Source organism: Patella vulgata, chromosome 1 (genome assembly GCF_932274485.2).
Source record: "Patella vulgata chromosome 1, xgPatVulg1.2, whole genome shotgun sequence".
NCBI lineage: Eukaryota > Metazoa > Mollusca > Gastropoda > Patellidae > Patella > Patella vulgata.
In genome coordinates, this window is record NC_065879.2 from 69,643,761 (window position 1) to 69,667,194 (window position 23,434).

The window sequence follows — 23,434 nt, forward strand, 5'->3', positions numbered from 1 at the left end:
GATTTTGACAAAACTCGAAATATAGGTCTATCTCCCAAAGATTTCGGTTCCTTTCGATATTGGCATGTATCGGACCACAACTTCATGGATTATGGCCCCTGGCTGTATGAAAAACTATGTTTTTAGCTTGTGGCCACTCTAGAGGTCACAATTTTCATCTGATTTTGATATGCATGTTTATAACCGAAAGATCTTGGTTCCTTTCGTTAACCGCACATATCCGAACGTAATTAACCTCTTGGATTATGGCCCCTGATTGTTCGAAAAATCACATTTTTATTTTGTAAACCCACTAGAAGTCACAATTTGTATTAAATTTTCAAAAAAAGTTTAAATATATCACCGTTACACCCTAGTGACAGTTGAGTTCGAATTTCATGAAAATCGGACCGAAACTGCCTGACAAAATGTCCGCTCATTGTAAGCAAATAGTGTAAAAGTATGTGATACCAAAGTTGTGAACACTCTAGAATTCACAATAGTTATTTGATTTTAATGAAACAAAAAATTTATCTTCATATCCCAAATATCTCAGTCCATTTCGACATTTACGCATCTCAAGACCATAACTTCCTGGATTATGGCCCCCTGATTGTACGAAAAATCTTTTTCTTTTTAGTTTGTTCTCTATCCATCTCTTGCAAAATGTGGGTGCATTTTGCCTGGCAACCGCTGGTTTGATATAGTATTCTATTAATTATTGTATATCAACTTATCTAAATATCAAATGCATCATTTTGACTTAGTCAATATTGATCCTATCCAACCCTCTGTAATTAGCTTGTGTAGTTGTTAAATTTCTATTGATTGAGGCGTATAAAAATAAGACACACAAGTGCAAACTGCGGTACTTTAGTAGGCTTACACATTGGTGTGCACTTAAAGGAAATATTAACAGTTTGAATTCGAAATAAGGTTAAGAGTAGGTCGTAGCGCGGCTGTCTGGGCAATATTTCCCTTTATAGTACACAGAATGGCGTATGCCCGTCTTAATTATCCCAGTTTGTGCAGAGGATACGACGTTAAACCCCATTTCATTTCACCTCCTGGTATGTGAGCTGGACGTATAGGAATAAAAATATATCACTAGATAGACAAGAGGTAATTAAGTAGGCCTATAGTTTGTTACCATATGCCACAATCCAAAGGAAGATCCATATATGTTTTACCATGGGCCCTATATCAATCTGTTACTGTGTTAGTATTATTAGGTCTATGGGGGTACCAAATGAAAATGGGTATATGATATGCTCTATGCACCTGCTTTTCGCATTGACATTATAAGTATTTACTATCATATTTTTTTCAATTTTGCTGGTGTTACATCAAAGAGCAAAGTTATTAGCTTTGTAGTGGTAGGCCAACCGGTCCAATCCCGACCTCTCCATTTGACTGTCGAATATTACCGAATGATTTGGGCGAATTTGGTATGGCCGTTTGTTTAAACTGTGAAGCCACGTGACCAAGATGGCAGCCTCCATATATTTTTGGAGTTTGAATAATAATCTGTAAATTTAACATTATTTACCTTACTGATAGGTGAGTTTTAGAAGTAAAGTATCGTAAGAAGTGTGTTTAAAACCAAAAATCATTTTAAAACCAATGACATTGCTCGATTTTGCCCTCCAGTCTGTTGCAGTTAGCGACGGAAAAAGCCGGCCAAAGTGTAAACAAAGGAAGAAAAAGCCCAGATTTGTACCGGTACTAGTAGAATACTTCATGAAATGCTTCCTGACACCTGTCTTTGTTTTCATTAAATCACAGTCACATTTAGATATGTACAAGTAATTACGAGTAATTGAAATTCGACAGAATGTGTAAAGCCAATTTGTTTTAGAACTATAGGCCTACTGTAAACTGTAAAAGATAAAATCAGATTCAGATGCCAGTGATGGGCTAAAAAATTGCATGAAAATTGTAATTTTGTTCAATGGCAATAGAGCCTAGAGCATTATGCATGTTTCAGTCCTTAGCTATTAAAATCCATAATAATAGTGAAGGGATCTTTATCATCTATAATACTACAGACACGAATGTTAAAATTGTGTATAGTATAAATAATCAGGGAAACTGGTTTGTTTTGTGCCACAAATTCCAAAGTCATACTGAGGTAGCAATATTTTTACGACAATATATTGTGACCACCTGCGAGTTTTCCAGGTACTTATCTTTAGTCTTATATATGACAGCATTCCCTAAGCCATAATAACCTTGGTGCATAATAGTAATTTGCACTTTTCTTTATTATTATTATCAAAAGTCCCTGATTGGTTTAGATTAGATGCTCACTCATGCCTTAAATCAATGTAACATTTTGTTCCTTTTTTGCATGGTACTTCACATTCACCAAGAAAATAAATGTAAAAAATTCTATATATTAAGATAACCATGATTGACATATTGATTACCAAAAGTCTAAGTGTTGGCATACTGGCTGTTACTGCAGAGAAAAGTATTTTGCACGAGTACATGGCAATATTATATAAGCCTCCAGCCTATGGGCAAATCGAAATATACTTTTTTACCAACTTCCGAAGATCTCCAAACTGCTTATGCTGCTGTAAGTTATAATTATAACCCTAAAATATACTTACTCATATTTCCCTTTTTTTCTTCTTTTTTTTAACAGGTACGTATATTAATTCCACTGGGTCATTTTCTACAAAAGACAACCCATCAAAATGGATGTTCCAAGGTCTGTTCATGATGCGGTTGTAGAATCTGTGGAAGACATCTTGAAAAAACCTATGGAGGAATCATTTAGTAATGATGTTCTTCACCCACCAATGACCAAAAAAGAGAAGATTGAAGCAGAAGCCAAGAAAATCAAAGCCGTTTTACAATCTTTGGCACCTGAATCCCACGACCAAGTTCTTCAAACCTTTGTCAAGTGTCTTTTCCAACAGCAAAACAAAAGCAGACTGTATTTTTTATGTAATGTTCTTGAATCTCTTGTCGAAAATAACACAATATCCGCAAAACCTGTCAGCGATCATCTTTTAGCATATGAAGGGTTAACATTCAAAGATCAGCTACATTGGAGAGCTACATTTAACACCTTGCGCAATATCGTTGGTGGCGTTCATTATAAAGAAGCTCGCGATTTATTGAAAATTGTTTTAGAAAAATGTCAGGAAAAAGAAGGCTGTAACACATCTGCTGGGGACCATGCGACAGCGCTGATTCAAATTGATGAATCCTTAAAGGTCATTGAGTACATTCTTGATCGGAATGCATGTTTGCTTCCAGGGTATTTTGCAGTGAATGAAATTACAAAGGTTTGTGGAGGAACAACTGCATGGCCACATTGGGGATTAGGAAAATTATTATCAGACTATATAAATAGTTTTAATTTTGCAGCGCAAATGGTATCTATATGTGGACGAAGCCGTTTGCTACCGGTCGTAGGCCATTCTGTGTCAACAAATAACGTGTGGAGATTGAACACTAACACTTTATCTTTTATGTTAAATGGTCCGTTGCCATATGAGAAGGAATTGACAGACCCCCAAACTGGATTAATGCGATATGTTCTGCAACAACCGTACTCCAGAGAAATGGCATCAAACATGTTAGGCCTAAATAAACAAACAAAGCAACGCTGTGAAGCACTTGAGAACCAACTAGTTGATCAGGTTGTCATGGCAATTGAAAAATGTGAAGAGAGCAGCTTACAAGATGGTAATGCAGAAAATGCACAGTTATTATGGCAACATCTTTCCAGTCAGCTGATATATTTTGTTCTTTTTCAGTTTGCGAGCTTTCCCCATATGGTAACATCTTTGTACGAGAAATTGAATGGTAAAAATTTAAAGAAGGGTCGGGATCACCTTATGTGGGTTCTTTTGCAGTTTATTTCCGGTAGCATTCAAAAGAATTCACTTGCAGACTTTCTTCCAGTTATGAAACTGTATGATTTGTTGTATTCCGATTCCGAAGTTATTCCAATCCCAGATGTCAACAGTGCTCATTGCACACATGCTTTTGCAGGGACTTGCATCTGGATCCATATTAATAAGAAAGCCCAAGGAGACCATGTCAAGTTGCACAGACCAATTCCATTTGCTCTGAACGACCACATGGAGTTTTTACGACAGACACTCCAATTAAAAAATCTTATGCTGAATGATTTTAAAGTAGCTTTACTCTGCAATGCTTACAGCACAGATACCAATTGTTTCAGTGTTCCCATGGGTCATCTGCTGGAAAGTATCTATGGTAACAACAAAACAACAACTTTACTCCCTGGCAATGTTGTTGCTTCATCCCCAATCAAACCACTATCCATGAGTTTGTTGGATTCGCTAACGGTTCATGCCAAGATGAGTTTGATTCACAGTATAGTATCAAGGGTTATTAAATTAGCAAAATCAAAATCCTCTGTGGCTCTGGCACCAGCTCTAGTTAAAACATACAGCCGCCTGCTGGTCTACACAGAGATTGAATCTCTTGGAATTAAAGGATTCATTAGTCAGCTGCTGCCAACCGTCTTTAGCAGTAACGCCATTGGAATTCTTCATACTCTTTTAGAAATGTTCAGCTATCGTATGCACCATATACAAATACATTACAGAGTCCAGTTATTAACTTATTTAAATTCCATGGCCAACATTCAGCAAGCTAACCAAAATCAACTCCATCTTTGTGTGGAGACAACAGCCTTAAGGCTTATCACCAGTTTAGGAAGTGCAGAAGTTCAGCCACACCTCTCAAGATTATCAAGTGAACCCAAAGGGATTTTAGCTGGAGAATCAGAAGAATTAAATCGTGTATTTGTTTTAACCATCGCTCGAGCCATGCACATAACAGGAGCAGATAGCTTTTCAACAAATTGGGCCAAAGACATCCTTTTGTCTGTTATGCAATCAACACCTTTGGGATGGCCGGCTGCTACCCTCCAATGCTTCCCCACCAGCCTGAGTGATTTTTTTAACCAAACCCCTGTCGCAAAGGAAGATAAAAATCTACTGAGGAAAATGGTGGAAACTGAATATAAGAAGTGGAAGAGTATGGCTAATGAGAATGACATCATTGCCCATTTTTCCATGCAAGGAATTCCACCATTGTTCCTCTGTATCATTTGGAAGAATCTCATCGAGGAGAACAGAGTAACTCCCACTGCTTACAAAGTTTTAGACAGACTTGGACCAAGAGCTCTCTCGAACCATCTCCGAACATTTGTCGATTTTTTAGTTGTTGAAGTGGCCCTGCAGTCACAAAATATCACCAGATATGTGGAAGCTGTAAATGACATGATTTGGAAATGTAACATAATTACCATCGACAGGCTTATATTATGTCTTGTCTTGCGCAATATGGATTCCAAAGATTCAAATATTCGTTTTCTTTTAACGCAGCTCATCCTTATCCAGTGTAAAGACTTCAAGCAAAGAGTTCAAGACTTTGTCAAAGATAACAGTCCTGAACACTGGCAGACGACAAACTGTCATGAAAAACACATGAACTTCCATAGAATATATCCAGAAAAATTTTTTTTTGAGGGAATCCAGGATATGAACAGTCCCATACAGCATCAGTATTTACCAGTTTATTTTGGAAATGTCTGCTTGCGGTTTTTGCCAGTATTTGATGTAGCCATCCACAGATTGATTGAAACTCCTGCAGTTCATAAAGTACTTGAAAACATTTTACAAGAAATTGGTCGTCTTTTCAAATTTCATGATCGGCCCATAACATATCTGTACAACACTTATTACTACTACGAAAAACTTTTGGCTGATCGGCCCGTTCTTAAACGAAGACTTCTTCAAACGATAGCAAGTGCTTTTAGCGACATCCGACCCAGAAACTGGTGTTTAACCGATGCATATTTGATGTATTTGGAAAGAGGACATGATGAAATTGAATGGATGCCAGATTCAGACTATTATCTAAAGATTGTTGGAAGATTATCAGACACAATTACAGGAAAATCCCCACCACCTTTCCCAGAATGCGATTGGAGATTTAACGAATTTCCTAACCCGGCTGCTCATGCTCTGTATGTATCTTGTGTAGAGTTGATGGCACTTCCTGTTAGTAGTCAAGTAGTTGGTTCGGCACTACTGGATGTCTGCTTAAAAAGCTCATGTCAGATTCCCAGAAATGAGATAATGTCTTGGATGAATGCTGTTGGTTTAATCCTCACTTCGCTACCTGAATTATGCTGGTGGTCAGTCTTGAGCGACCAAATAGTAAAAACATTACAAAGTCAAGAACTTGCGAATCTCGGAAACGGCTCATTAACCAATTTCTTTGAGAAGCTCAATTTCAAGAAGAGCCATGCTGCATATGCGGAACGTGATTGTAGCAGTTTATTGTGTCTGTGTCACGCAATATGGCACCATGCTGGAATAGGACAGTTGTCACACTTGCCAGTATTTTTGAAAGACAGAATCAAACCAATGATCAAGAGAGAAGATCAATTTATTTATGTGTGTCATTTGGTTGGACCATTCTTACAAAGATTACATGGCGAGAGAACACGTTCTTTACTTGATCTAACTGTGGAATTGTATCAGATTTTACTGAATGTGGATAAAGCTTCCGAGCAGTTACATTTAATGGACCCTATTAGTGACTTTCTCTATCACATTAAGTATATGTTTGTTGGTGATGGCGTCAAGGCAGAGACTGAAAATGTGATTAGAAATCTCCGCCCTGCCCTACAACTTCGATTACGATTTATTTCTCATATAAGTGTTGAATGAACATTGACTCAATTGGTGATTTTGTAATTAATATTCTCTATACAATAATCAACAGTGTTTAATTACATGATAGCTGTTAATAGGATAACTAAAGTCATTGATAACATCACAATGGTGTTATTATCTGTTAAATAGTGTTGTATATGTTCAAATAGCAAGACCTACTGATTTTATAACAGAGTAGGCTGTGGCAGGTCACATTAACTTTAATGCATTATATGTTGACTCCCTTCTGGTCACATTATTTTCATGACACATTAATTTCACAAGTATTGGACAACAACAGGGCATCAGTAGCCTCCTTGCTTGGTATGCAATGATTTTTACATGTTTTCTGATTGGTTTAATCAAAAGTAAAGTAACATCTAAAAGGTTGCATTAATAGTCTTCTTTCTTAGATGCATTGATTTGTAAGGATTTCTGTGATTGGTACAAATAGTACACTTTGAATGTCATTAACATGGCCATGGTATCAGATATTCTATGTATGGTAAAGATCATATGAACTGTGAACGTATCAAGTAATTCGAAGAAAACTTTCCTGTTTTATCTGTTTTTAGATAATACATGGATTGTGGAATATATTTTTACTGACAATCATGTGAAATAAACATTGATTGTTCATATTTCTGATATTATATTATAAAATATTGTGATTTTTTCTTTTACGAACTGAAATTATGCTACACAATCATTTATTACTGATTCAAAAAAGTATATTTGTCAAATTTCAAAACATAATGTAAAATTTAGTATGTGCTTACTTGTACTGGCATTGAAATTGACCTGCCAAAAAATTGAATTTGGAAATAACACAATAAATTGCAAAAACGTTGGCTACAACATTAATTAAAGAATGATAAATAGTTATATATTTGGTCTCACAAATAATTTGTAGTAAATTCTCAAATGTCAAGTCCATTTGGCAACATTTTGAATTGAGAGTCGCCATCATCATTTTTGGGGGGGGGGGGTTGGATGGTCAAATGGTTAGCATGTGTGCACTGTATCATAAGGTCTGTCATTGAGTCAACTGGTGTGGTTTCGATTGCCCGGTTGTACGTGACAAGTAGTAGGGTCGCCTGTCCAACCTTGTGGGTTTTCTCCGAGTCCACTCACTGCTAAAGACCCCTATGCGCAAGCAAATTTTTGAAATAAAATTGAATCATGTGTTAGTCCCGAAATGACCTAGTTTGTGTCGAGTGGACGTTTGACCTCATTTCTCTCTCTCACACATAATCTTTTTGTATACCTCACAGGGGGGGGGGGGGAAGAGACTGGTACAATTAGCCATTAATTGTACATCACACTGTTGAGGATCGAATCAGCTGTTTTAACATGTACATCACACTGTTGGGGATCAAATGGGCTGTTTGTACATGTACATCACACTGTGGGAATCGAATCAGCTGTTCGTACATCACACTGGTCCGGATCAAATCAGTCTCTTGTACACGTGGGAACCGATTCAACTTTTTGTACATCAGTCGTTTGTACATGTGGGGGCCGAATCGGCTTTTTGTACAACCCCACCATGTCAATCTCAAATCAAAGTCATGTATTTCATTCATTGTAAGTTTTGATGTAAGGTTTATTATTCTATCACCACCATTAAAATTTGTTATTACATTATGGATATATGACAATTTATATTATTGTTATAAATAAAAGTTTGTTACCTTTGACCATTTAAATGAAATGCCCGAGAAAAAAAAACAGTTTAGTAGTCAGCCAGCGAGAGTCAAAGGCGTCAGGGGCGGATCCAGAAATTCTTGCAGGACAGGGTTTGCCAAGTTCCTGAGATAATGTATCTTTGGGGGGTCTGAAATTTTTTCAGAAATACATGGTCTCTATCCCCATATACTGAAATCAATTTTTATTATGAAGTAATATGATGACATTGTGATTCAATTTCATTGATCCAAAGCATTGATTGTGATATCGTTGTCTATATCATTATCTAGTGCTTTGAATGCCCACCCCATCCCACCATCTGGCGATAAAGGATAGAACACATGACCATGATAATTTTCTCATAAAACGTGTTGTTTTACAATTTCTTTTTTATGTAACAGAGCTGGGGGGGTTGCCAGGCAATGAAACATATACGCCCACAGCAGCTAAATCGTCCGAGCGGTCGACAAGGGTTGTCACATATTATAAATTTTGTTGTTTGAGGGTTCACAAGGTTCTACAAACTGAAACAAGGGTCTCAACTCTGGAAGTAATCTACAGAAATTGTTGAAATTTGACAGGCTTTTTCGTTTTACTAATTTAAATAATGCATATAAATTTCATACAGATCACATGATCACTTTTGTCATTCAAACATTCACAAGGTTCACAATCGTCATAACTCTAGAAATTATTGACTGAAATTGCTGAAATTCAATAGGATTCTTCTCTTGACTAATTTAAATGACACATGTAAATTTCATACAGATCGGCAGAGCATTAGAGCGTTCCCATGGTGCAACAAAGTGAAACATGGGTCATAACTGTAGAAATAATTGACGGAAATTGCTGAAATTCAATAGCATTCTTCTCTTGACTAATTTAAATGGCACATAAATTTCATACAGATCGGCAGTTAACTGAAATTGCTGAAATTCAATAGGATTCTTCTCTTGACTAATTCAAATGGCACATAAATTTCATACAGATCGGCAGTTAGAGCGTTCAAAAAGTGCAACAAAGTGAAACAAGGGCCATAACTCTAGAAGTAATAAAGAGAAATTGCTGAAATTCAATAGGATTCTTCTCTTGACTAATTTAAATGACACATGTAAATTTCATACAAATCGGTAGAGCGTTCCCATGGTGCAACAAAGTGAAACAAGGGCCATACCCATAACTCTAGAAGTAATTGACGGAAATTGCTGAAATTCAATAGACTTCTTTGTTTCACTAATTTAAATCTAGAGCATTCACAAAGTTCAATAAAGTGAAACAAGGGTCATAACTCTAGACGTAATTAACGGAAATTGCTTAAATTCAATAGGCTTCTTAGTTTCATTAATTTAAATCATGTATATACATTTCACAAAGACTGGGTGATAACTTTTGGCGTTAGAGCGTTCACAAGGTTCAATAAAGTGAAACAAGGGCCATAACTCTAGACGTAATAAAGAGAAATTGCTGAAATTCAATAGGCTTCTTCGTTTCACTAGGGGATCACGTGGCTAAGTGGGTAAGACGCTGGCTCCCTAGCCTGGAGGTCGGCTGTTCGATCCCTGCATTCGCCGAGAAAGTTCATCCAGATTTTCCGGTGTGATTCCCCCTTGTCAGTGATGCAGGACAAAGGGCCTGACAAGGACAGCTGTCTAGTCCTTCGGATGATACAAAAAACCGAGGTCCCGTGTATACATTGTAATGCACGTAAAAGATCCCTTGGCAGTTGGAATTCGATATAAGAGTAGGCGATAGTTCCGCTGCCCGGGCAAAATTTCCCTCATAGCACACTGTATGGCGTATGCCCGCCTTCATTAGCCCAGCATGGGAGCAGAACAGTAGGACGTTAAACCCCATTTCATTTCGTTTCACTAACTTAAATTAAATATTGCATATAAATTTCACAAAGATCGGATGTTAACTTTTGGCATTAGAGCGTTCACAAGGCTCAACAAAGTGAAACAAGGGCCATAACTCTAGACGTAATAAACGGAAATTATTGAAATTAAATAGGCTTCTTCATCTCACTAATGTAAACAACATATATCAATTTTTTAAAAATTGGATAATAACTTTTGGCGTTAGAGCTCACAAGAAATTGTGGACGATGGACGGACGGGGGCGACGGCAATTAACATCCACATTTCAATGTGGGCGTATAAAAATTGTAATCAAGCAATCAATTAGGCTATTGCCACTGCATTCACCGGACTTTAGGGGCTTTGTTCACGAAAAAAAAAAAGCAGTGTGGCTTACGAAGTGTGGCACTAAGTTCAATTAAAGGTTTAAAAAAAATAACATTCCCGAAAAATTGATAAAACAAATAACGATTGATGCTCGGAAAATGTTGCCCAAAGCATAGTGGTCAATACTGTAAAAATTTGCCGTAGTAAAGTAAGTGTTTATTTATCACGTAAAATGTACTGTTTTAAATCCACTTTACACGTCTGCCCTAAAAATCTTTTTGTCCTAAAGTAAGGGGTGCAGCTCCTTTGCCTATGGGAATCAGCTAGCAAAAGAGGAATATGGTGGCGTGAAATCAATAGAAAATAACATTAGGTGGTCAAGCCCGAAATTTTCTATATTCATATTGAATCTTGGGCTTGCATTTTGAAAAGATAGCTATTTGGAAATACGCCCAAACACCTGATTTTTCACAACAGCTTATCAGAAAGGAAAACGTGGATGTTGACCGAATTTGATACTATAGGAATCTAGGATTCTTCATGTCATCTATATCTCTATCATCTTCAAAATACTTTTCCGGACACATAAACTCTGGAACAGAAAGTCCTAGATTACTGAAAATCAACAGGGTTCATCCTCTCCAATTCCAATGCTTCACACCAATTTTGTAAATCAATAGGGTTAATCTTCTCACACCAAATTTGTAAACAACCTATTTGTCGCCGAATTTTGATCGCTCTGTCCCCTCATGACCCCAATGCTTCACACCAAATTTGTATAAGACCGGAGCCTGTTTTATCACGTTATCAAGGTTTTTGGAGAAGAGGACGGGGGTAACCCTGGAACTGAAAGTCGCAGATTGCCGAATATCGATAGGGTTCATACCGCCATAACCCAAATGGTTCACACCAAATTTGAAAGAAATCTGTTAAAACTGTAGGCTAGTCTCTATTGCACTAACGGGGGTTGGATGGCTGAATGGTTAGCACTGTCGTGTGCGCTGTACCATAAAGTCTGTCATTGAGTCAACTGGCATGGTTTCGATTCCCCGCGGTTGTACGTGTCCAACCTCGTCGGTTTTCTCCGGTTTCCTCCCCCTGCTAAAGACCCCTACGCGCAAGCGAATTATGGAAATAAAATTGAACCGTGTGTTAGTCCCGAAATGTCCTAGTTTGTGTTGAGTGGACATTAAACCCCATTTCTCTGTCTCTCTATTGCGCTAACAAGGTTTTCGCAAAGGGGGTTAACTCCGGATCGCCAGAATGGTAGGTTGGGAAACGCTATCGATAGGATTATATCCTCTCATCACCCCATCAACCTAAGGCTAAATTAGAACAAAAATCTATTAAAAACTGTATCCCATCTTATTAACAAGGTTTTCAGAAAAGGCGGGGGTCTGGAACGACAGGTTGGTCCTCTGATGACCAGAAGGCTTCACACCAAATATGAAGAAAATCCGCTAAAAACTGTAGCCTCATCGCGTTAACGAACAAATTGCTGACGTTCGGGCAAGGGCGACCTCATAGTCATCGACTAGAGATAATAGGATTCTTTAGGACGCTGGATAAACATATATTTATTGCCATTCATGATATGCTACTGACACTGTACGGTGAATTAACGTTGGCAAGAAGACTTCTATGTCTAATTCAGTAATTAGTTTTAAGTACAATTGGCCTTCATCCGTAGTTAATTCAGAATGGTCTTTTGCTAAGGTTAGTGTTGGAGATCAGAAGTTGGGAGGAGCTTCGATATTGAGATTGACATTTCTAAGCTTGTCAATCAATTATGGAAAGCTCAGAGTCGGACCAAGATTTGATTTCTACTACTGCTCCTATCTAGTCCAACAAAAAGGGACACATATCATCAACTAATAAAAAATAAATTAATAGACTGGAGGCCAAGATCTTGAATATAAACTGATGTATTTCGGGAAGATATTTTCATGCTAAGGTGTTAGTCTGGAAAATTTAATCTACAGTTTGGCGGGGAAAATTGACAACGACCTTGAACTTTTGATGATAGGTTTACTCCACTCGGCAAACCTCGGCGATTCCGTTACTCGACATCTAGCCTCGGCTGTATGCCGGTAAGTGATATGTACCTACGCCTATACAATTGCACTGGTTTACTTATTACTTGCCGCTTTTAAAAAGAATTTATCAAGTAATAAGTAAACCAGTGCCGCATCGCAATTGTATAGGCGTAGGTTCACATCACTTACCGTCATACAGCCGAGGCTAGATGTAGAGTAACGGAATCTGCCGAGGTTTGTCGAGTGAGGTTTACTCGATTATCTGTGAAAAGGAGAAACTGGCACAGCTAAACCAGAAAAGTTGACGAATGTTTAGATAATGCCCAACGCACCTTGTCTGAAGTGACTTCTGCAACTTTAATTTATTTCTTAATTATAGCATGTTAAAGTTGCGCAAATAAAATTTATTTGTAAATAATTCCAAAATATACAATTATATTTGGTGGAGTAGCATTCACAACGAACTATCAGAATAATATAAAGGGTAATATTACCTGGAGGACGCATTTTGGTTTCTGTGTTGGCCGAGAAAGTTCATCGGGATTTTCCTTTGTGCCCCCCACCCCCATGTGATTGGTGTAGGAGGGAGGGCCGGGCAAGGAACAAGAAAAACATGATCTTGAGTCACCGGGTATTCAAATCAACTTAGTCCTACGTTGACGTCACCGCTAATAACGTTCTAGTTATTTGTTTCCGTGGATGTTAGCGAAACGCCAACGTGATTATGTTGCAACAAAGTAATACAGAATAAAAAACATTGTCGAGGTTAGTATATTCTATTTTTGCTTGTATAATAACATTGTACAACAAATTTGTAACTTTGACGCTCGATACAAACAAAACGTGACCTACTTTCGTGAAGTCTTTGGACTCGTTGTCTCGTCTTACACTCGCGAAACAAAAATGGCGAAGAAGAGGTCGTTTTTCTATCGTTACGGTACTGGCACAAGGCCGATCATCGGTGAAATCGTTACGGTGTATAATATGCCAACGAGTTACTATTTTAGAGCATACTTTACTAAAGGCTACATTGATTCGTAAACTATTTTTTAGTTCTGCGGAAGTGTTAAATAATTTGTTTACATTTTATCTCTCGATGTCATTGAGTTAACAAAAATAACACATCTATCGATGATATTTTTGTTTTTGATCGAGATTCGCTATAAGGCTATATCCTCTTTGTTATGTTCAAATATAAGCTTTATGTAAATTTTGTAACCAATTATAGTAATAAATTTACCTGTAGACATTATTACTATTAGCCAGAATTTAACTCACAGGTTCTCATTAATAAAATTATTAGGCCTAGACCATAATAATAATAATAATAATAATAAAAGGATTTGACATGACACTGAAAAATAGATTTTATATTACTTTCTATATTATAGGCCTATCGTTCAAGCAAGTTGTTTAATAAAAAGATTATAAAAGCTATCAATTTAAGATTTGTGAAAGATTTCACACAACAGTAGCAAGCATCTTAAAGATGCCTTATGTAAGTGCTAAATCTGCGTATTGCAGATCTTTTCTTTGGCCTCAAATGTTATATAAATTTTTGATTTATTCACATGACGAGCCCGCATAATCAACTTGAGAACATAAGATGGTCACAATTTTGAATGGACTGATAGTGATAGACAGTTGATCACCATTTAATAATTCAATTTAAAAATCAATAAAGTCAGGACTTAGTTTATTATCGTAACAACGTTTACAATTAAAATTGCGACTGCACTATTCTTCAAATATTCACAACTTTGCTCAGAATAAAGTAATTTGACTGGAATTTTGAATATATTCCTCTTTCATTAATGGTTTCTGTTTTGTTTTTAAACTATTAGTATGGTACCGTATAAGGGGAACTGTCAGCTCTATAAATTATGCATTTTAAAGAGAAGGCAGCTTGGCCCATCTCAACAAACTTTTATATTTAGGACACACATATCTACTAGCTTTTTTCAGGCATGTTTTTTTGGTGTTTTTTGGTGGGGGTGGGGGGTAAAAAGGTGTGTTCATACAGCGGGGAAGTTTTTGCACAAATCCGATATAAGCTTACTGAAACAAATTGTTGATGCTTTCTGCCAGGATCCATTCATGGAATCAAAGTTAAACTGGTACAGGCTTATGTGGTATGTGCATGTAAATATTGTTTTGCAAGATTAATTGTTAAAATAAAGGGGAGATATACAAAAGATTAAAATATTGTTATCCTTTTTCTTCAGAATTTGACAAGTTGTATAAAAGGTACCCTACTTGTAAGTAAGAGACAATGTCGGAAAAAAAGATAACAGTACAATGCTGTGTTCCAGCATGTTACAACACAAACCATATGGAACCACAAATCCTCTTTTTCCCATTTCCAAAGCGTCGAGAAATGCAAGAAAGATGGCTGCACGCAATACGTCGACCAGAGCTTAAGAAAATTCTTCCAGTAAGTTTATTAAAAATCTACCTACGGTAATCATCTTCCTAAAAATTTGAACAAAAGTATCCATGTGAAAATTTATTCAGTCTATATTTATTGAAACACAATAGATATTAGGAATTTAATTTTGACCATTGTTGCCAGTTATTATTACCTGTCCGACTTAGAATATTGAAAGTGACCTCGTTTCATATCTAATGAGATGTATGATTGCTTGATTGGGTGGTCGAATGCTCTTAAAACTTAAAGTGTGTAATTGCAAATCATACATTTATCATATCTATGCTAGTCTTAGACAATTTAACTCTTGCCTTACTGAACCCTTGACCATACTAGGACTGGTCAGGAATTTTAAAACATGCAAACAGATATTCAGGTTTACATGACATGAAGACTTGTAACAACGGTTACTAGACTTGAAAATGTGCAGATGGGCATTATTGCCTGGCAACGCTATGCTATATTTTTTTAAAATTATTAAGAATAAAAAATGTCCAGACCTGTCCTGGACGTTAAACTCATTTCTCTTGCTACACTTGCTTACTGTACTTTCTGTTCACTTCAACAGAATCTGTTTTGGACAATTTATTTTCCAGGTTGACCAACCATTCCACATGTTCATATGTTTAGATCATTTTAAGAAGTCAGATATTGTCAATCTTGGAGGGCGTACATGTTTAAAAGCTGGTGTAATACCTAGTGTGTTTAAATGGATGGAGCATGAAAAGAAAATGGAACTTCCTGCTGCCCCTACTGGTACTCTCAAATCCAAGTAAGCATGATTTTTTGGGTTGTTTTCATGGTACTGCCTTAATGAATTGGTGGTGACTGCCCTATGCAGGCATGTGTCCCCCCCCTCCCCCCTGATCTGTAATCTGATACAAACACCTTGGGGTGTAGCACCTTGAATACACTTACTAGAAACTTTCTTATGTTCAGGTTCTGCCACACAGAACATTCCAGGGTATCATTTAAAAATGCATAGTCATATTCAAAGAATAATCTGGTGATGTAATTGCATGATTGGACCGTTCTGTAATCGGTTGCAGGCTCTGTTGCTGTCACTACATTTCATAGTCAATTGCAACTATCAAACTGCATTTGGAAATAAGTAACAGAAGTAAATATATTAAAGTATTAACTTTTAAAGGAGATATTTAAAAAGTCTATTATGTAGATATTATAGGTTAATCTATCAATGCAAAATTATTGTATCTGTGGATACCGTCTGCCTAACCAGTTTATTGATATTTAATTATTTTTCTTGGAAATATCAATATGATATGCTACAGATTGAATTATCAAGGAAAAAAGTATCTTGATTTGTACAAAATGCAGATTTCAGGGGACCTGTTTTATTCACAGATCTTCTAAAAGTCTAACATGTAATGTAATTTTGACATTTTTTGTAGATTAGTAAAAAAGCTGGATAAAGAAATAATAATGGTTACATGTGGAACTTTGGAAGCTGAACTACATAAAGAGAAGTTTTATTGTCCTGGTATTCACAGAGAATGTATCAAATATAATAACCAGTTTATTACACCTAAAATGTTTATGATCATGGGAGATAAAGAGAGATTGAAAGATTGGAAAAATGCTGTTAGAATTCATGGAGTTAAGATAAGGTAGTGTTTGATCTAAAAAAATTTATTCTGAAATCTAAGATCAATAAATACCAATATTCTGAAATCTAAGATCAATAAATACCAATATGTAGTGATATGCCGATATGGTTACCATCGGTTTTAGATGTCGACAGCGAAAAACATCAGCCAATACAAATACAATTACCGTTATATAAAAATATTACTCATTAAAATGCCTCGAATGTCATGATAATTGATCTACATGTCATTGTCAGTCGGGAAATGCAGGGTACTATTTTTTCTCTGGAGTCGAACACAGTGTTTGAAGGAATAAATGGGCCATGCTTCCTACAGAGTTAAAAGTACATAATGTCTATTGTATGATAGCTTCTCATCTTTCTCAATCAAGTGATCAACATAATCCCACTATATCTATAAAATAATAGAGATTAAAATAGAACCATCTAATCTATTGGGAACTTATTATTTTGTTGTGTTATTAATTAATTAATGAAGTAAATTTTTATCAGAACCTGTGAAGGATTAAAACGCTAAAGTAGAGCAGTAAGGGTTTTGTATTGTTTACTCTTTCCTTTTTACTGTCTCTATCTGGGAGTCGAGTCTTGTATTATGTCTAAAAAGTCACATACATGGCAACTAAAAAAATACGCCAAGCAAGAGAGAATGATTTGTTCACAACTGGAATGGTATTTACTGAGTCTTTTTGAACAGATATTGGTGACTCAGTAGCGTCAAATGACTGATTATCAGCTGATGCCAATTACCGATGGTGTAATTGATAATCAGGACATCACTACCAATATGTTATGAGTTAAGTGTTGTACATGTGTATTCCCCAATGCAGAGTGACTATTTCCCTTTACTGTATTATTTTTCTACAGAAAATTCATTGAAAACAAGCAACTTGATTTACTGTCTTATTTTTCCACAGAAAATTCATTGAAAACAAGCAACTTGATTTCTACAGACATAAAGAATTTTGTACAGGACGTTGTGTAGCCCGTCTGCCTGTGAACCTGTTCCGCACCAAAGCTCAACCACCTGAACATTTCATTAACACCTCAGGTGACATCTCAAACGTGAGATTCCTAGAAACCGATAGACGTCCAGAGTTTAGTAAACCGGATGCCAGACCTTATATAGAAAATGAAATTGAGAATGAGAATGAAAATGAAAATGAAAATGAATCGGATGAAAGTATTGATGAAAAGCCTGATATTGATGTCCTTAATGAATTACTGAAGAGACCGATTCCTACCACCATAACACAAGGTAGTATAAACAAAAGAGTTTATTTACAAAACAAAACAAAGCTTGGTAATCAACATCCCGCATCCTAATCTAGTTAGTATACCAAAAGAAACGCAAAAATGATTAAATCTGAGAAATTACAAATTATTGAAAGGCACAACTACCATAATAGGTAGATCTGTGTACAAGTTTTATACAGATATCTTGAACGGTTTAAGATGTGTTTAGCCTGTATATTTATTTTTAAAAAGACTGCTACCAGATAGTTGTAAAGAAAATATATAGGCCTAATGTCAATTTGCAAATAAACAAATATCATTACAATGTTGTAATTCAAGGAATGAGACATCTTCAGACAAATTCAGCTAATTGTATCCGTGTCAGTTTCTGATACTAGAAAACATGAAATTAATGCTGTCATTAAATAAGACCTATCACCATTCACTTTTATTTCAGTACACATTTATGTCAACCTCTGTTGACATTAATTTCATTGACTCTTGCCTAGGATGTCCATGGGTTGAATCTCAGCATGGGCAGAAATGAATCCTCAGAGCAGAAATTTTCAAGCCTGTTTCTTAATTATCAAGGGTCATTATATGACGTGCACTTAAAAGCACCTTGGCAGTTGGAATTTGTCTATGCAAAATTCTTGCCGTCATGCTGTACACGTAACCAGTGAAATAAAAATGACCATATGTTAGTCCTAAAATGATCAAGGTAATGGGTTGATGAGATGTTAAACCCCATTCCATCATATTTATGTCACTCCATTTCTCCTTTTACAGGAAATTTAGTGGAATATTTTCCAAAGTACCCTAATCATGATATTTCTTGTAAAGTAATGAATTTTTTATGTTTTGTTTCCAGGATCTAATTCTAGTTTTGGTATAACTGATAATCAGGTATTTTGGAGAGGTGTGGTGAAACTCGGATTAATAGCTAAATGTTTTGATGTTATCAAAGATCATATTAATACACTTCAAACTGATTTCGTTCTTCATAATGTACGACAAGAAGGTATGTAATACATGTAATATACTTATACTTATAATGGCTGTGCCAGATATATCATATCAAATGTTACCAAAAAGATAGAATTATTATTACTAAATTTGTCTAAGGCTGATTTGAATAATTTCTTAATGCGATGATTTTTTTTTCGAGATGAAAGTTCTTTTGATTGTGTATGATCTTGTAACTTGATAACTTTTATTCTGGGATGTTGGGGATTTAAGAGCATATTATTTGTGATTGATCTGATCATGCTTTATTGATTGTTATAGTTTTATACTTACTACTATTAGTACTATAGAAAATATATCTGTGTAATTGAATACAGTTATGCTAACTTTTCAGTGATATGACTATCTTGATTGTACTGCTGACTGGCATATGATAGGACGTCATTTTTATATAAGTATGGTTTTTTTGCACCGTTTAATGGCCATTTTACACTACCTGTTATTGTATATAATGTTATGTATAATTATTTACTTGATCTTTTATAAACCGCCAACAAAAAGGATGTGCTTAATTTACCTTTTCGCATAAATCTTTGTACAATCTTCAGGGGCAGGTGACTAACAAATTACATCAATTGAGTAACTGTGAAATATACATTATTTGTATTATTTTGTAGATGCCCATGAATTAAGTTGTATTGTGAGAGAGATGGGATTATCTAATAATCTACAACACATGTTAGCTTCATGTAAACAAGATATGGATAATCATTATGAGAAACTTGATCAAGAAATGGAAGGTAACATTCATTATAATGTTTTGATAAGCCTCTTTTTGATTGTATTCAATCGAAGTTGGGATATTATCTACAACTACTATTGATATTTTGCTTTTGATTTCTTAATTAAATTTTGAATATTAAATTTGAGTAAATTTTAGCGTGGATTTAGCTGTGAAAAATTAGATTTTATCTGAAAAATGTAATTGAAAATCAGTGACTTTTGGCTACCAAAAATTAGTAAAGAAGCATACATATTCAGATGGAGTAAAATATGAATTTATTGTTATATTTTCTGTCTTTGTATTATGATGGATTTTTCCTGCAGTGAGCTTGTCTATTAAAAATGTTGTCTGTAATTATTTTAGAATTAAAACAGAAAGTATCACAGTATGAAAATCGAAAAAGAATGTTGAAGCTGAAGTCTGATGAATTTAAGGCAATCTTAAATCTGAACACTCCAAAAGCAGCAACACAGACCAAAATGGAGTCTGATGATAGTGATGAAGAGGTGTCGGTACACTTTGCCAGCAGTTCTCCTCAGCAGAATTCTACCTTGCCTAGCAACAAAAGGCTAACTGTGCATTCTCCAAGTGAAGTAGCAGGACCGTCAACAAAGCGTCTAAAATTTTCTACGGACAATGGTAGCGAAGAGGTTCTTGATGTATTGGTGACTTCTCCAGCAAATGTCTCGACTATTAAATTAGAAAAAGTGTCTGACACAGCAGCCGCTGCTGAGGTAGAATCAAAAGTGGAAGATGATACGTCCACACTTCCTAAAATTGTCAGCGTCACATCAATGCAACAAGAGGAAGTGAAATCGCCCAATGCAACTAACAACAATAGTGATGTTACTGCCTTGGAAGATATTCAAAATGTTGTCGCAAATGGACAGCAGATGGCTGAACAGATATTACAATCAGCTGGAGATGATGAACATGGTGACCATGCTGATGATGATATGCAAGCTATTGATACCAATAATATATCAATAATTAATGAGAGCTCTATTAGTAGCACAAGTACCATAGTTAAAAAGGTGAGTGAAATTTTTATTTTACTTTCCATGCTCTGCCGTAGTTTATGAGAAAAAAAATGTTCAAACTTGCTGGGATAACTTGACTAGGAATAAGGATGAATCCTTATCAAAATTGGGATTAAGTGAACAGTTATTAGATAACCATTATGACTGTTATAATACTGAAGATTCTCAAAGTGCAGATTATTTGATTTTATTTCAAAATTTGCTGTGAGGTATGTATAATTATTTGCACTGTTTTTGGCATCTACATATTATACACAATTATTGTTCATGACATCTTATTCCATTCAGATTTTTTGACCAACAAGACTTGTCTCTTTCCAGGATCAATCTCCACCAAATCCAAATGTTCGAACAGTATTATGGGTAAAATCCAATGGAACATCCGAGTACATTACCTTCAGTAACAACTCCGAAACAAACTCTTCAGCAGAGACCGTCACGGTTTGTGACCAATCAGAGGATTCAACTACATCACCAGTAACCAATCAGACAGCTTCTATCCCAGTGCCTCCAGCTCAATCAAAAGATGAAGAAATTAGTGCTATCAATAGCCAATCAAGTGACATTGCTGACAAAGCTAACCAATCAGAAATTACGACAGAAAATAAGTTAGAAAATGTTATAAAAGCTGATGGTAACAAGGATTCAAACAATACTGAAGAGAAAGTTGATAAAAAACAAAGCGAGGACCAATCAAATGATAACATAATGGATGAATTAGAAAGAAAAACACCCCAAAATATTTTCCCTTCCGAGCCAGTTTCTGAAACTGGACCAATTATTAAAGTACGGAAACTGTCAGAGAAAAGCCTTGGTGAAACAAGTGAGGAAGGGGATTCCAAGAGATGTGTTTCACCCCTATTTGGAGATGATTTATTTACCGATATTGTTGGCTCACGTAGATCTATGAGGAAACGAGTTGCAAAAGTAAAAGATGATTTGTAATTGATGCCTTTACTTAAAGGGGCATTATGGGAGATTAGATAAAGAGTTGACAGTTCTCGCTATAATAGTTTAAAAATAGATAACGTAAATAGAATATGCTGAAAATTTCAATAAAATTGCTCCACTCTGAACCGAGATATTAGCTTTTGAATTTTAGGCTAGCCTCGATCATCATTAGTGATCATCATTACTTGGTACGATAAAAGTCTCGATTATCCATTTTTATGTTTAATTATTTTTAAAAGAATGTATTCCAATCTGCTTAAAATCGCAGGCTAGCGATGACATCAAGAGTTGATTATGTTCTGGATAAGTTAATTAATGTCTAATTAATAATTTAGATAAAATTTCAGGCCTAAAGAAAAACCTGCAATAGGCAGCTTTAGCTTCTTGCATAATGTATGTTTAAAAAAATTTTTTTATACATGTGTATGACATATTCTAATATCTGAGTTTTTGATATGCATGTATCGACAAATTTGAATAAACTGTAAGTAAATGATACCATCCTGCAATACCATTCTGTTTGGTTTGCATTTAAACCAACCCAACCAGTTGTTTGTGTGTACTATTATTACTATTCTTAAATTCAACAACAATGGAATGCCTAATTAAATGAGTTATGTAACCCATTAAGCAAATGTATCTATCATATCTGATCGACTATTTTTAATTTTAGACAAAAAAAATAGTCATTCGATTTTCATACTTATACCCACGATTATTTATGGTGTCCTGTAAAGTCTGGTACTGGCCCTTTGATATTATGTCCTGGAGCCAAAAATGTTTAGTACAAAATATATTTTTTGTGTTGAATAAATTTCATAACACCCAAGAGCCTTTAAGAGAAATAATTTTCATAACATCCAAGAACCTTTAAGAGAAAGAAATTAATATTTTTTATAAGTTTCATTTATTATAATTTACTTTAATGAAAATTTGAATAACATTTTTTGCATACTTTTCCATTCAAATTTCTAATATAACTTTGTTAATGCTATAATGTAGTATATTGTACATAATCCATATTGTATTATGTTTTCATATTTTGCTGTTGGATCTACAAGTTGTGGTAGATACCATATGAATACAGTACAGTCAAAATAGCCTTCGTGATTATATTGTGTGCACTCATCAGTGACTGTATTCCAATCAACATTCTGATAGGGACTGATAGGGATACAGATCACAAAATATACAGACTTTTTACTGGCAATTGTCAAAGTTCTAATACAAATTTTGGCTGCTTTCTTAGAATATTTCAGTTTGTGGGATTAAGGTACAACTTATGTACAGTCCTATGAAAAGTCTGTTTGATATTAGACAAACAACTCATAGTCTTAGATGAGTATCTATACCTTGACAACAGAGAGTATTGTAAAGATGTATTTATAAGCAGGCTTATAATATTTTCAACTTTATAATATTTATTCTTTAATTCATATATTATTTTGTGAAAGAGAATTTCAATTGTTTTTGACACTGTTATGTTTGACAATATAAGCTGGCTTATAGAACTACCCCGTAATTATTTGTTTTGATAATTGAGTATTCAGCAAAATTAATGTTGATTGAAAGTTTATTACCATTTGGGTTTATTGGAATATGTTTCAAAATTGCTTTGTGGGGTAATTGCACCAGAGGTACATTTTACATGTAAGAGAAGGGGCATGTTTTTTTGGGGGGGGGGGGGGGTGTCAAGATCAGTCTTGTATATTTAGATAAAGTAACCAATAACATATTACTGTAATTTGATATGTATAATTTCATAAATCAATAGAGCTAATATACATTTGAACTGATACATT

General features: G+C 35.3%; 2 protein-coding genes across 5 annotated transcripts; both read left to right on the top strand.

Moving 5' to 3' along the window:
• The first annotated feature begins 1,455 nt into the window (after window positions 1-1,455).
• LOC126819622 (mediator of RNA polymerase II transcription subunit 23) lies at window positions 1,456-8,393 on the top strand. Its single transcript, XM_050547752.2, has 2 exons — window positions 1,456-1,539; window positions 2,630-8,393. Exon 2 carries the CDS (start codon window positions 2,682-2,684, stop codon window positions 6,708-6,710), a length of 4,029 nt encoding a protein of 1,342 aa, XP_050403709.1. The 5' UTR covers window positions 1,456-1,539; window positions 2,630-2,681; the 3' UTR covers window positions 6,711-8,393.
• Window positions 8,394-13,260: 4,867 nt separating this feature from the next.
• LOC126808466 (glucocorticoid modulatory element-binding protein 1) lies at window positions 13,261-23,313 on the top strand. Of its 4 annotated transcripts, none has more exons than XM_050533181.2 (9): window positions 13,261-13,368; window positions 14,829-15,037; window positions 15,628-15,803; window positions 16,444-16,659; window positions 17,573-17,913; window positions 18,763-18,912; window positions 19,535-19,657; window positions 20,005-20,675; window positions 21,003-23,313. In XM_050533181.2, the coding sequence occupies exons 2-9, from the start codon at window positions 14,876-14,878 to the stop codon at window positions 21,624-21,626; spliced, it is 2,463 nt and encodes an 820-aa protein (XP_050389138.2). In that variant the 5' UTR covers window positions 13,261-13,368; window positions 14,829-14,875; the 3' UTR covers window positions 21,627-23,313. The 4 variants fall into 4 exon arrangements, with proteins under 4 accessions (XP_050389138.2, XP_050389139.2, XP_050389140.2 ...); XM_050533182.2 differs by lacking the exon at window positions 13,261-13,368 and adding an exon at window positions 13,474-13,540; XM_050533183.2 differs by lacking the exon at window positions 13,261-13,368 and adding an exon at window positions 13,522-13,564.
• Window positions 23,314-23,434: the final 121 nt, after the last annotated feature.

Bases quoted from the DNA above. Each gene is read 5' to 3' on its own strand.
- LOC126819622 (XM_050547752.2), top strand. From the start codon at position 2,682: ATGGATGTTCCAAGGTCTGTTCATGATGCGGTTGTAGAATCTGTGGAA.
- LOC126808466 (XM_050533181.2), top strand. From the start codon at position 14,876: ATGTCGGAAAAAAAGATAACAGTACAATGCTGTGTTCCAGCATGTTAC. The intron at 18,913-19,534 runs GTATGTAATACA...ATTATTTTGTAG, and splicing joins TCATAATGTACGACAAGAAG to ATGCCCATGAATTAAGTTGT. The intron at 20,676-21,002 runs GTGAGTGAAATT...GTCTCTTTCCAG, and splicing joins CAAGTACCATAGTTAAAAAG to GATCAATCTCCACCAAATCC.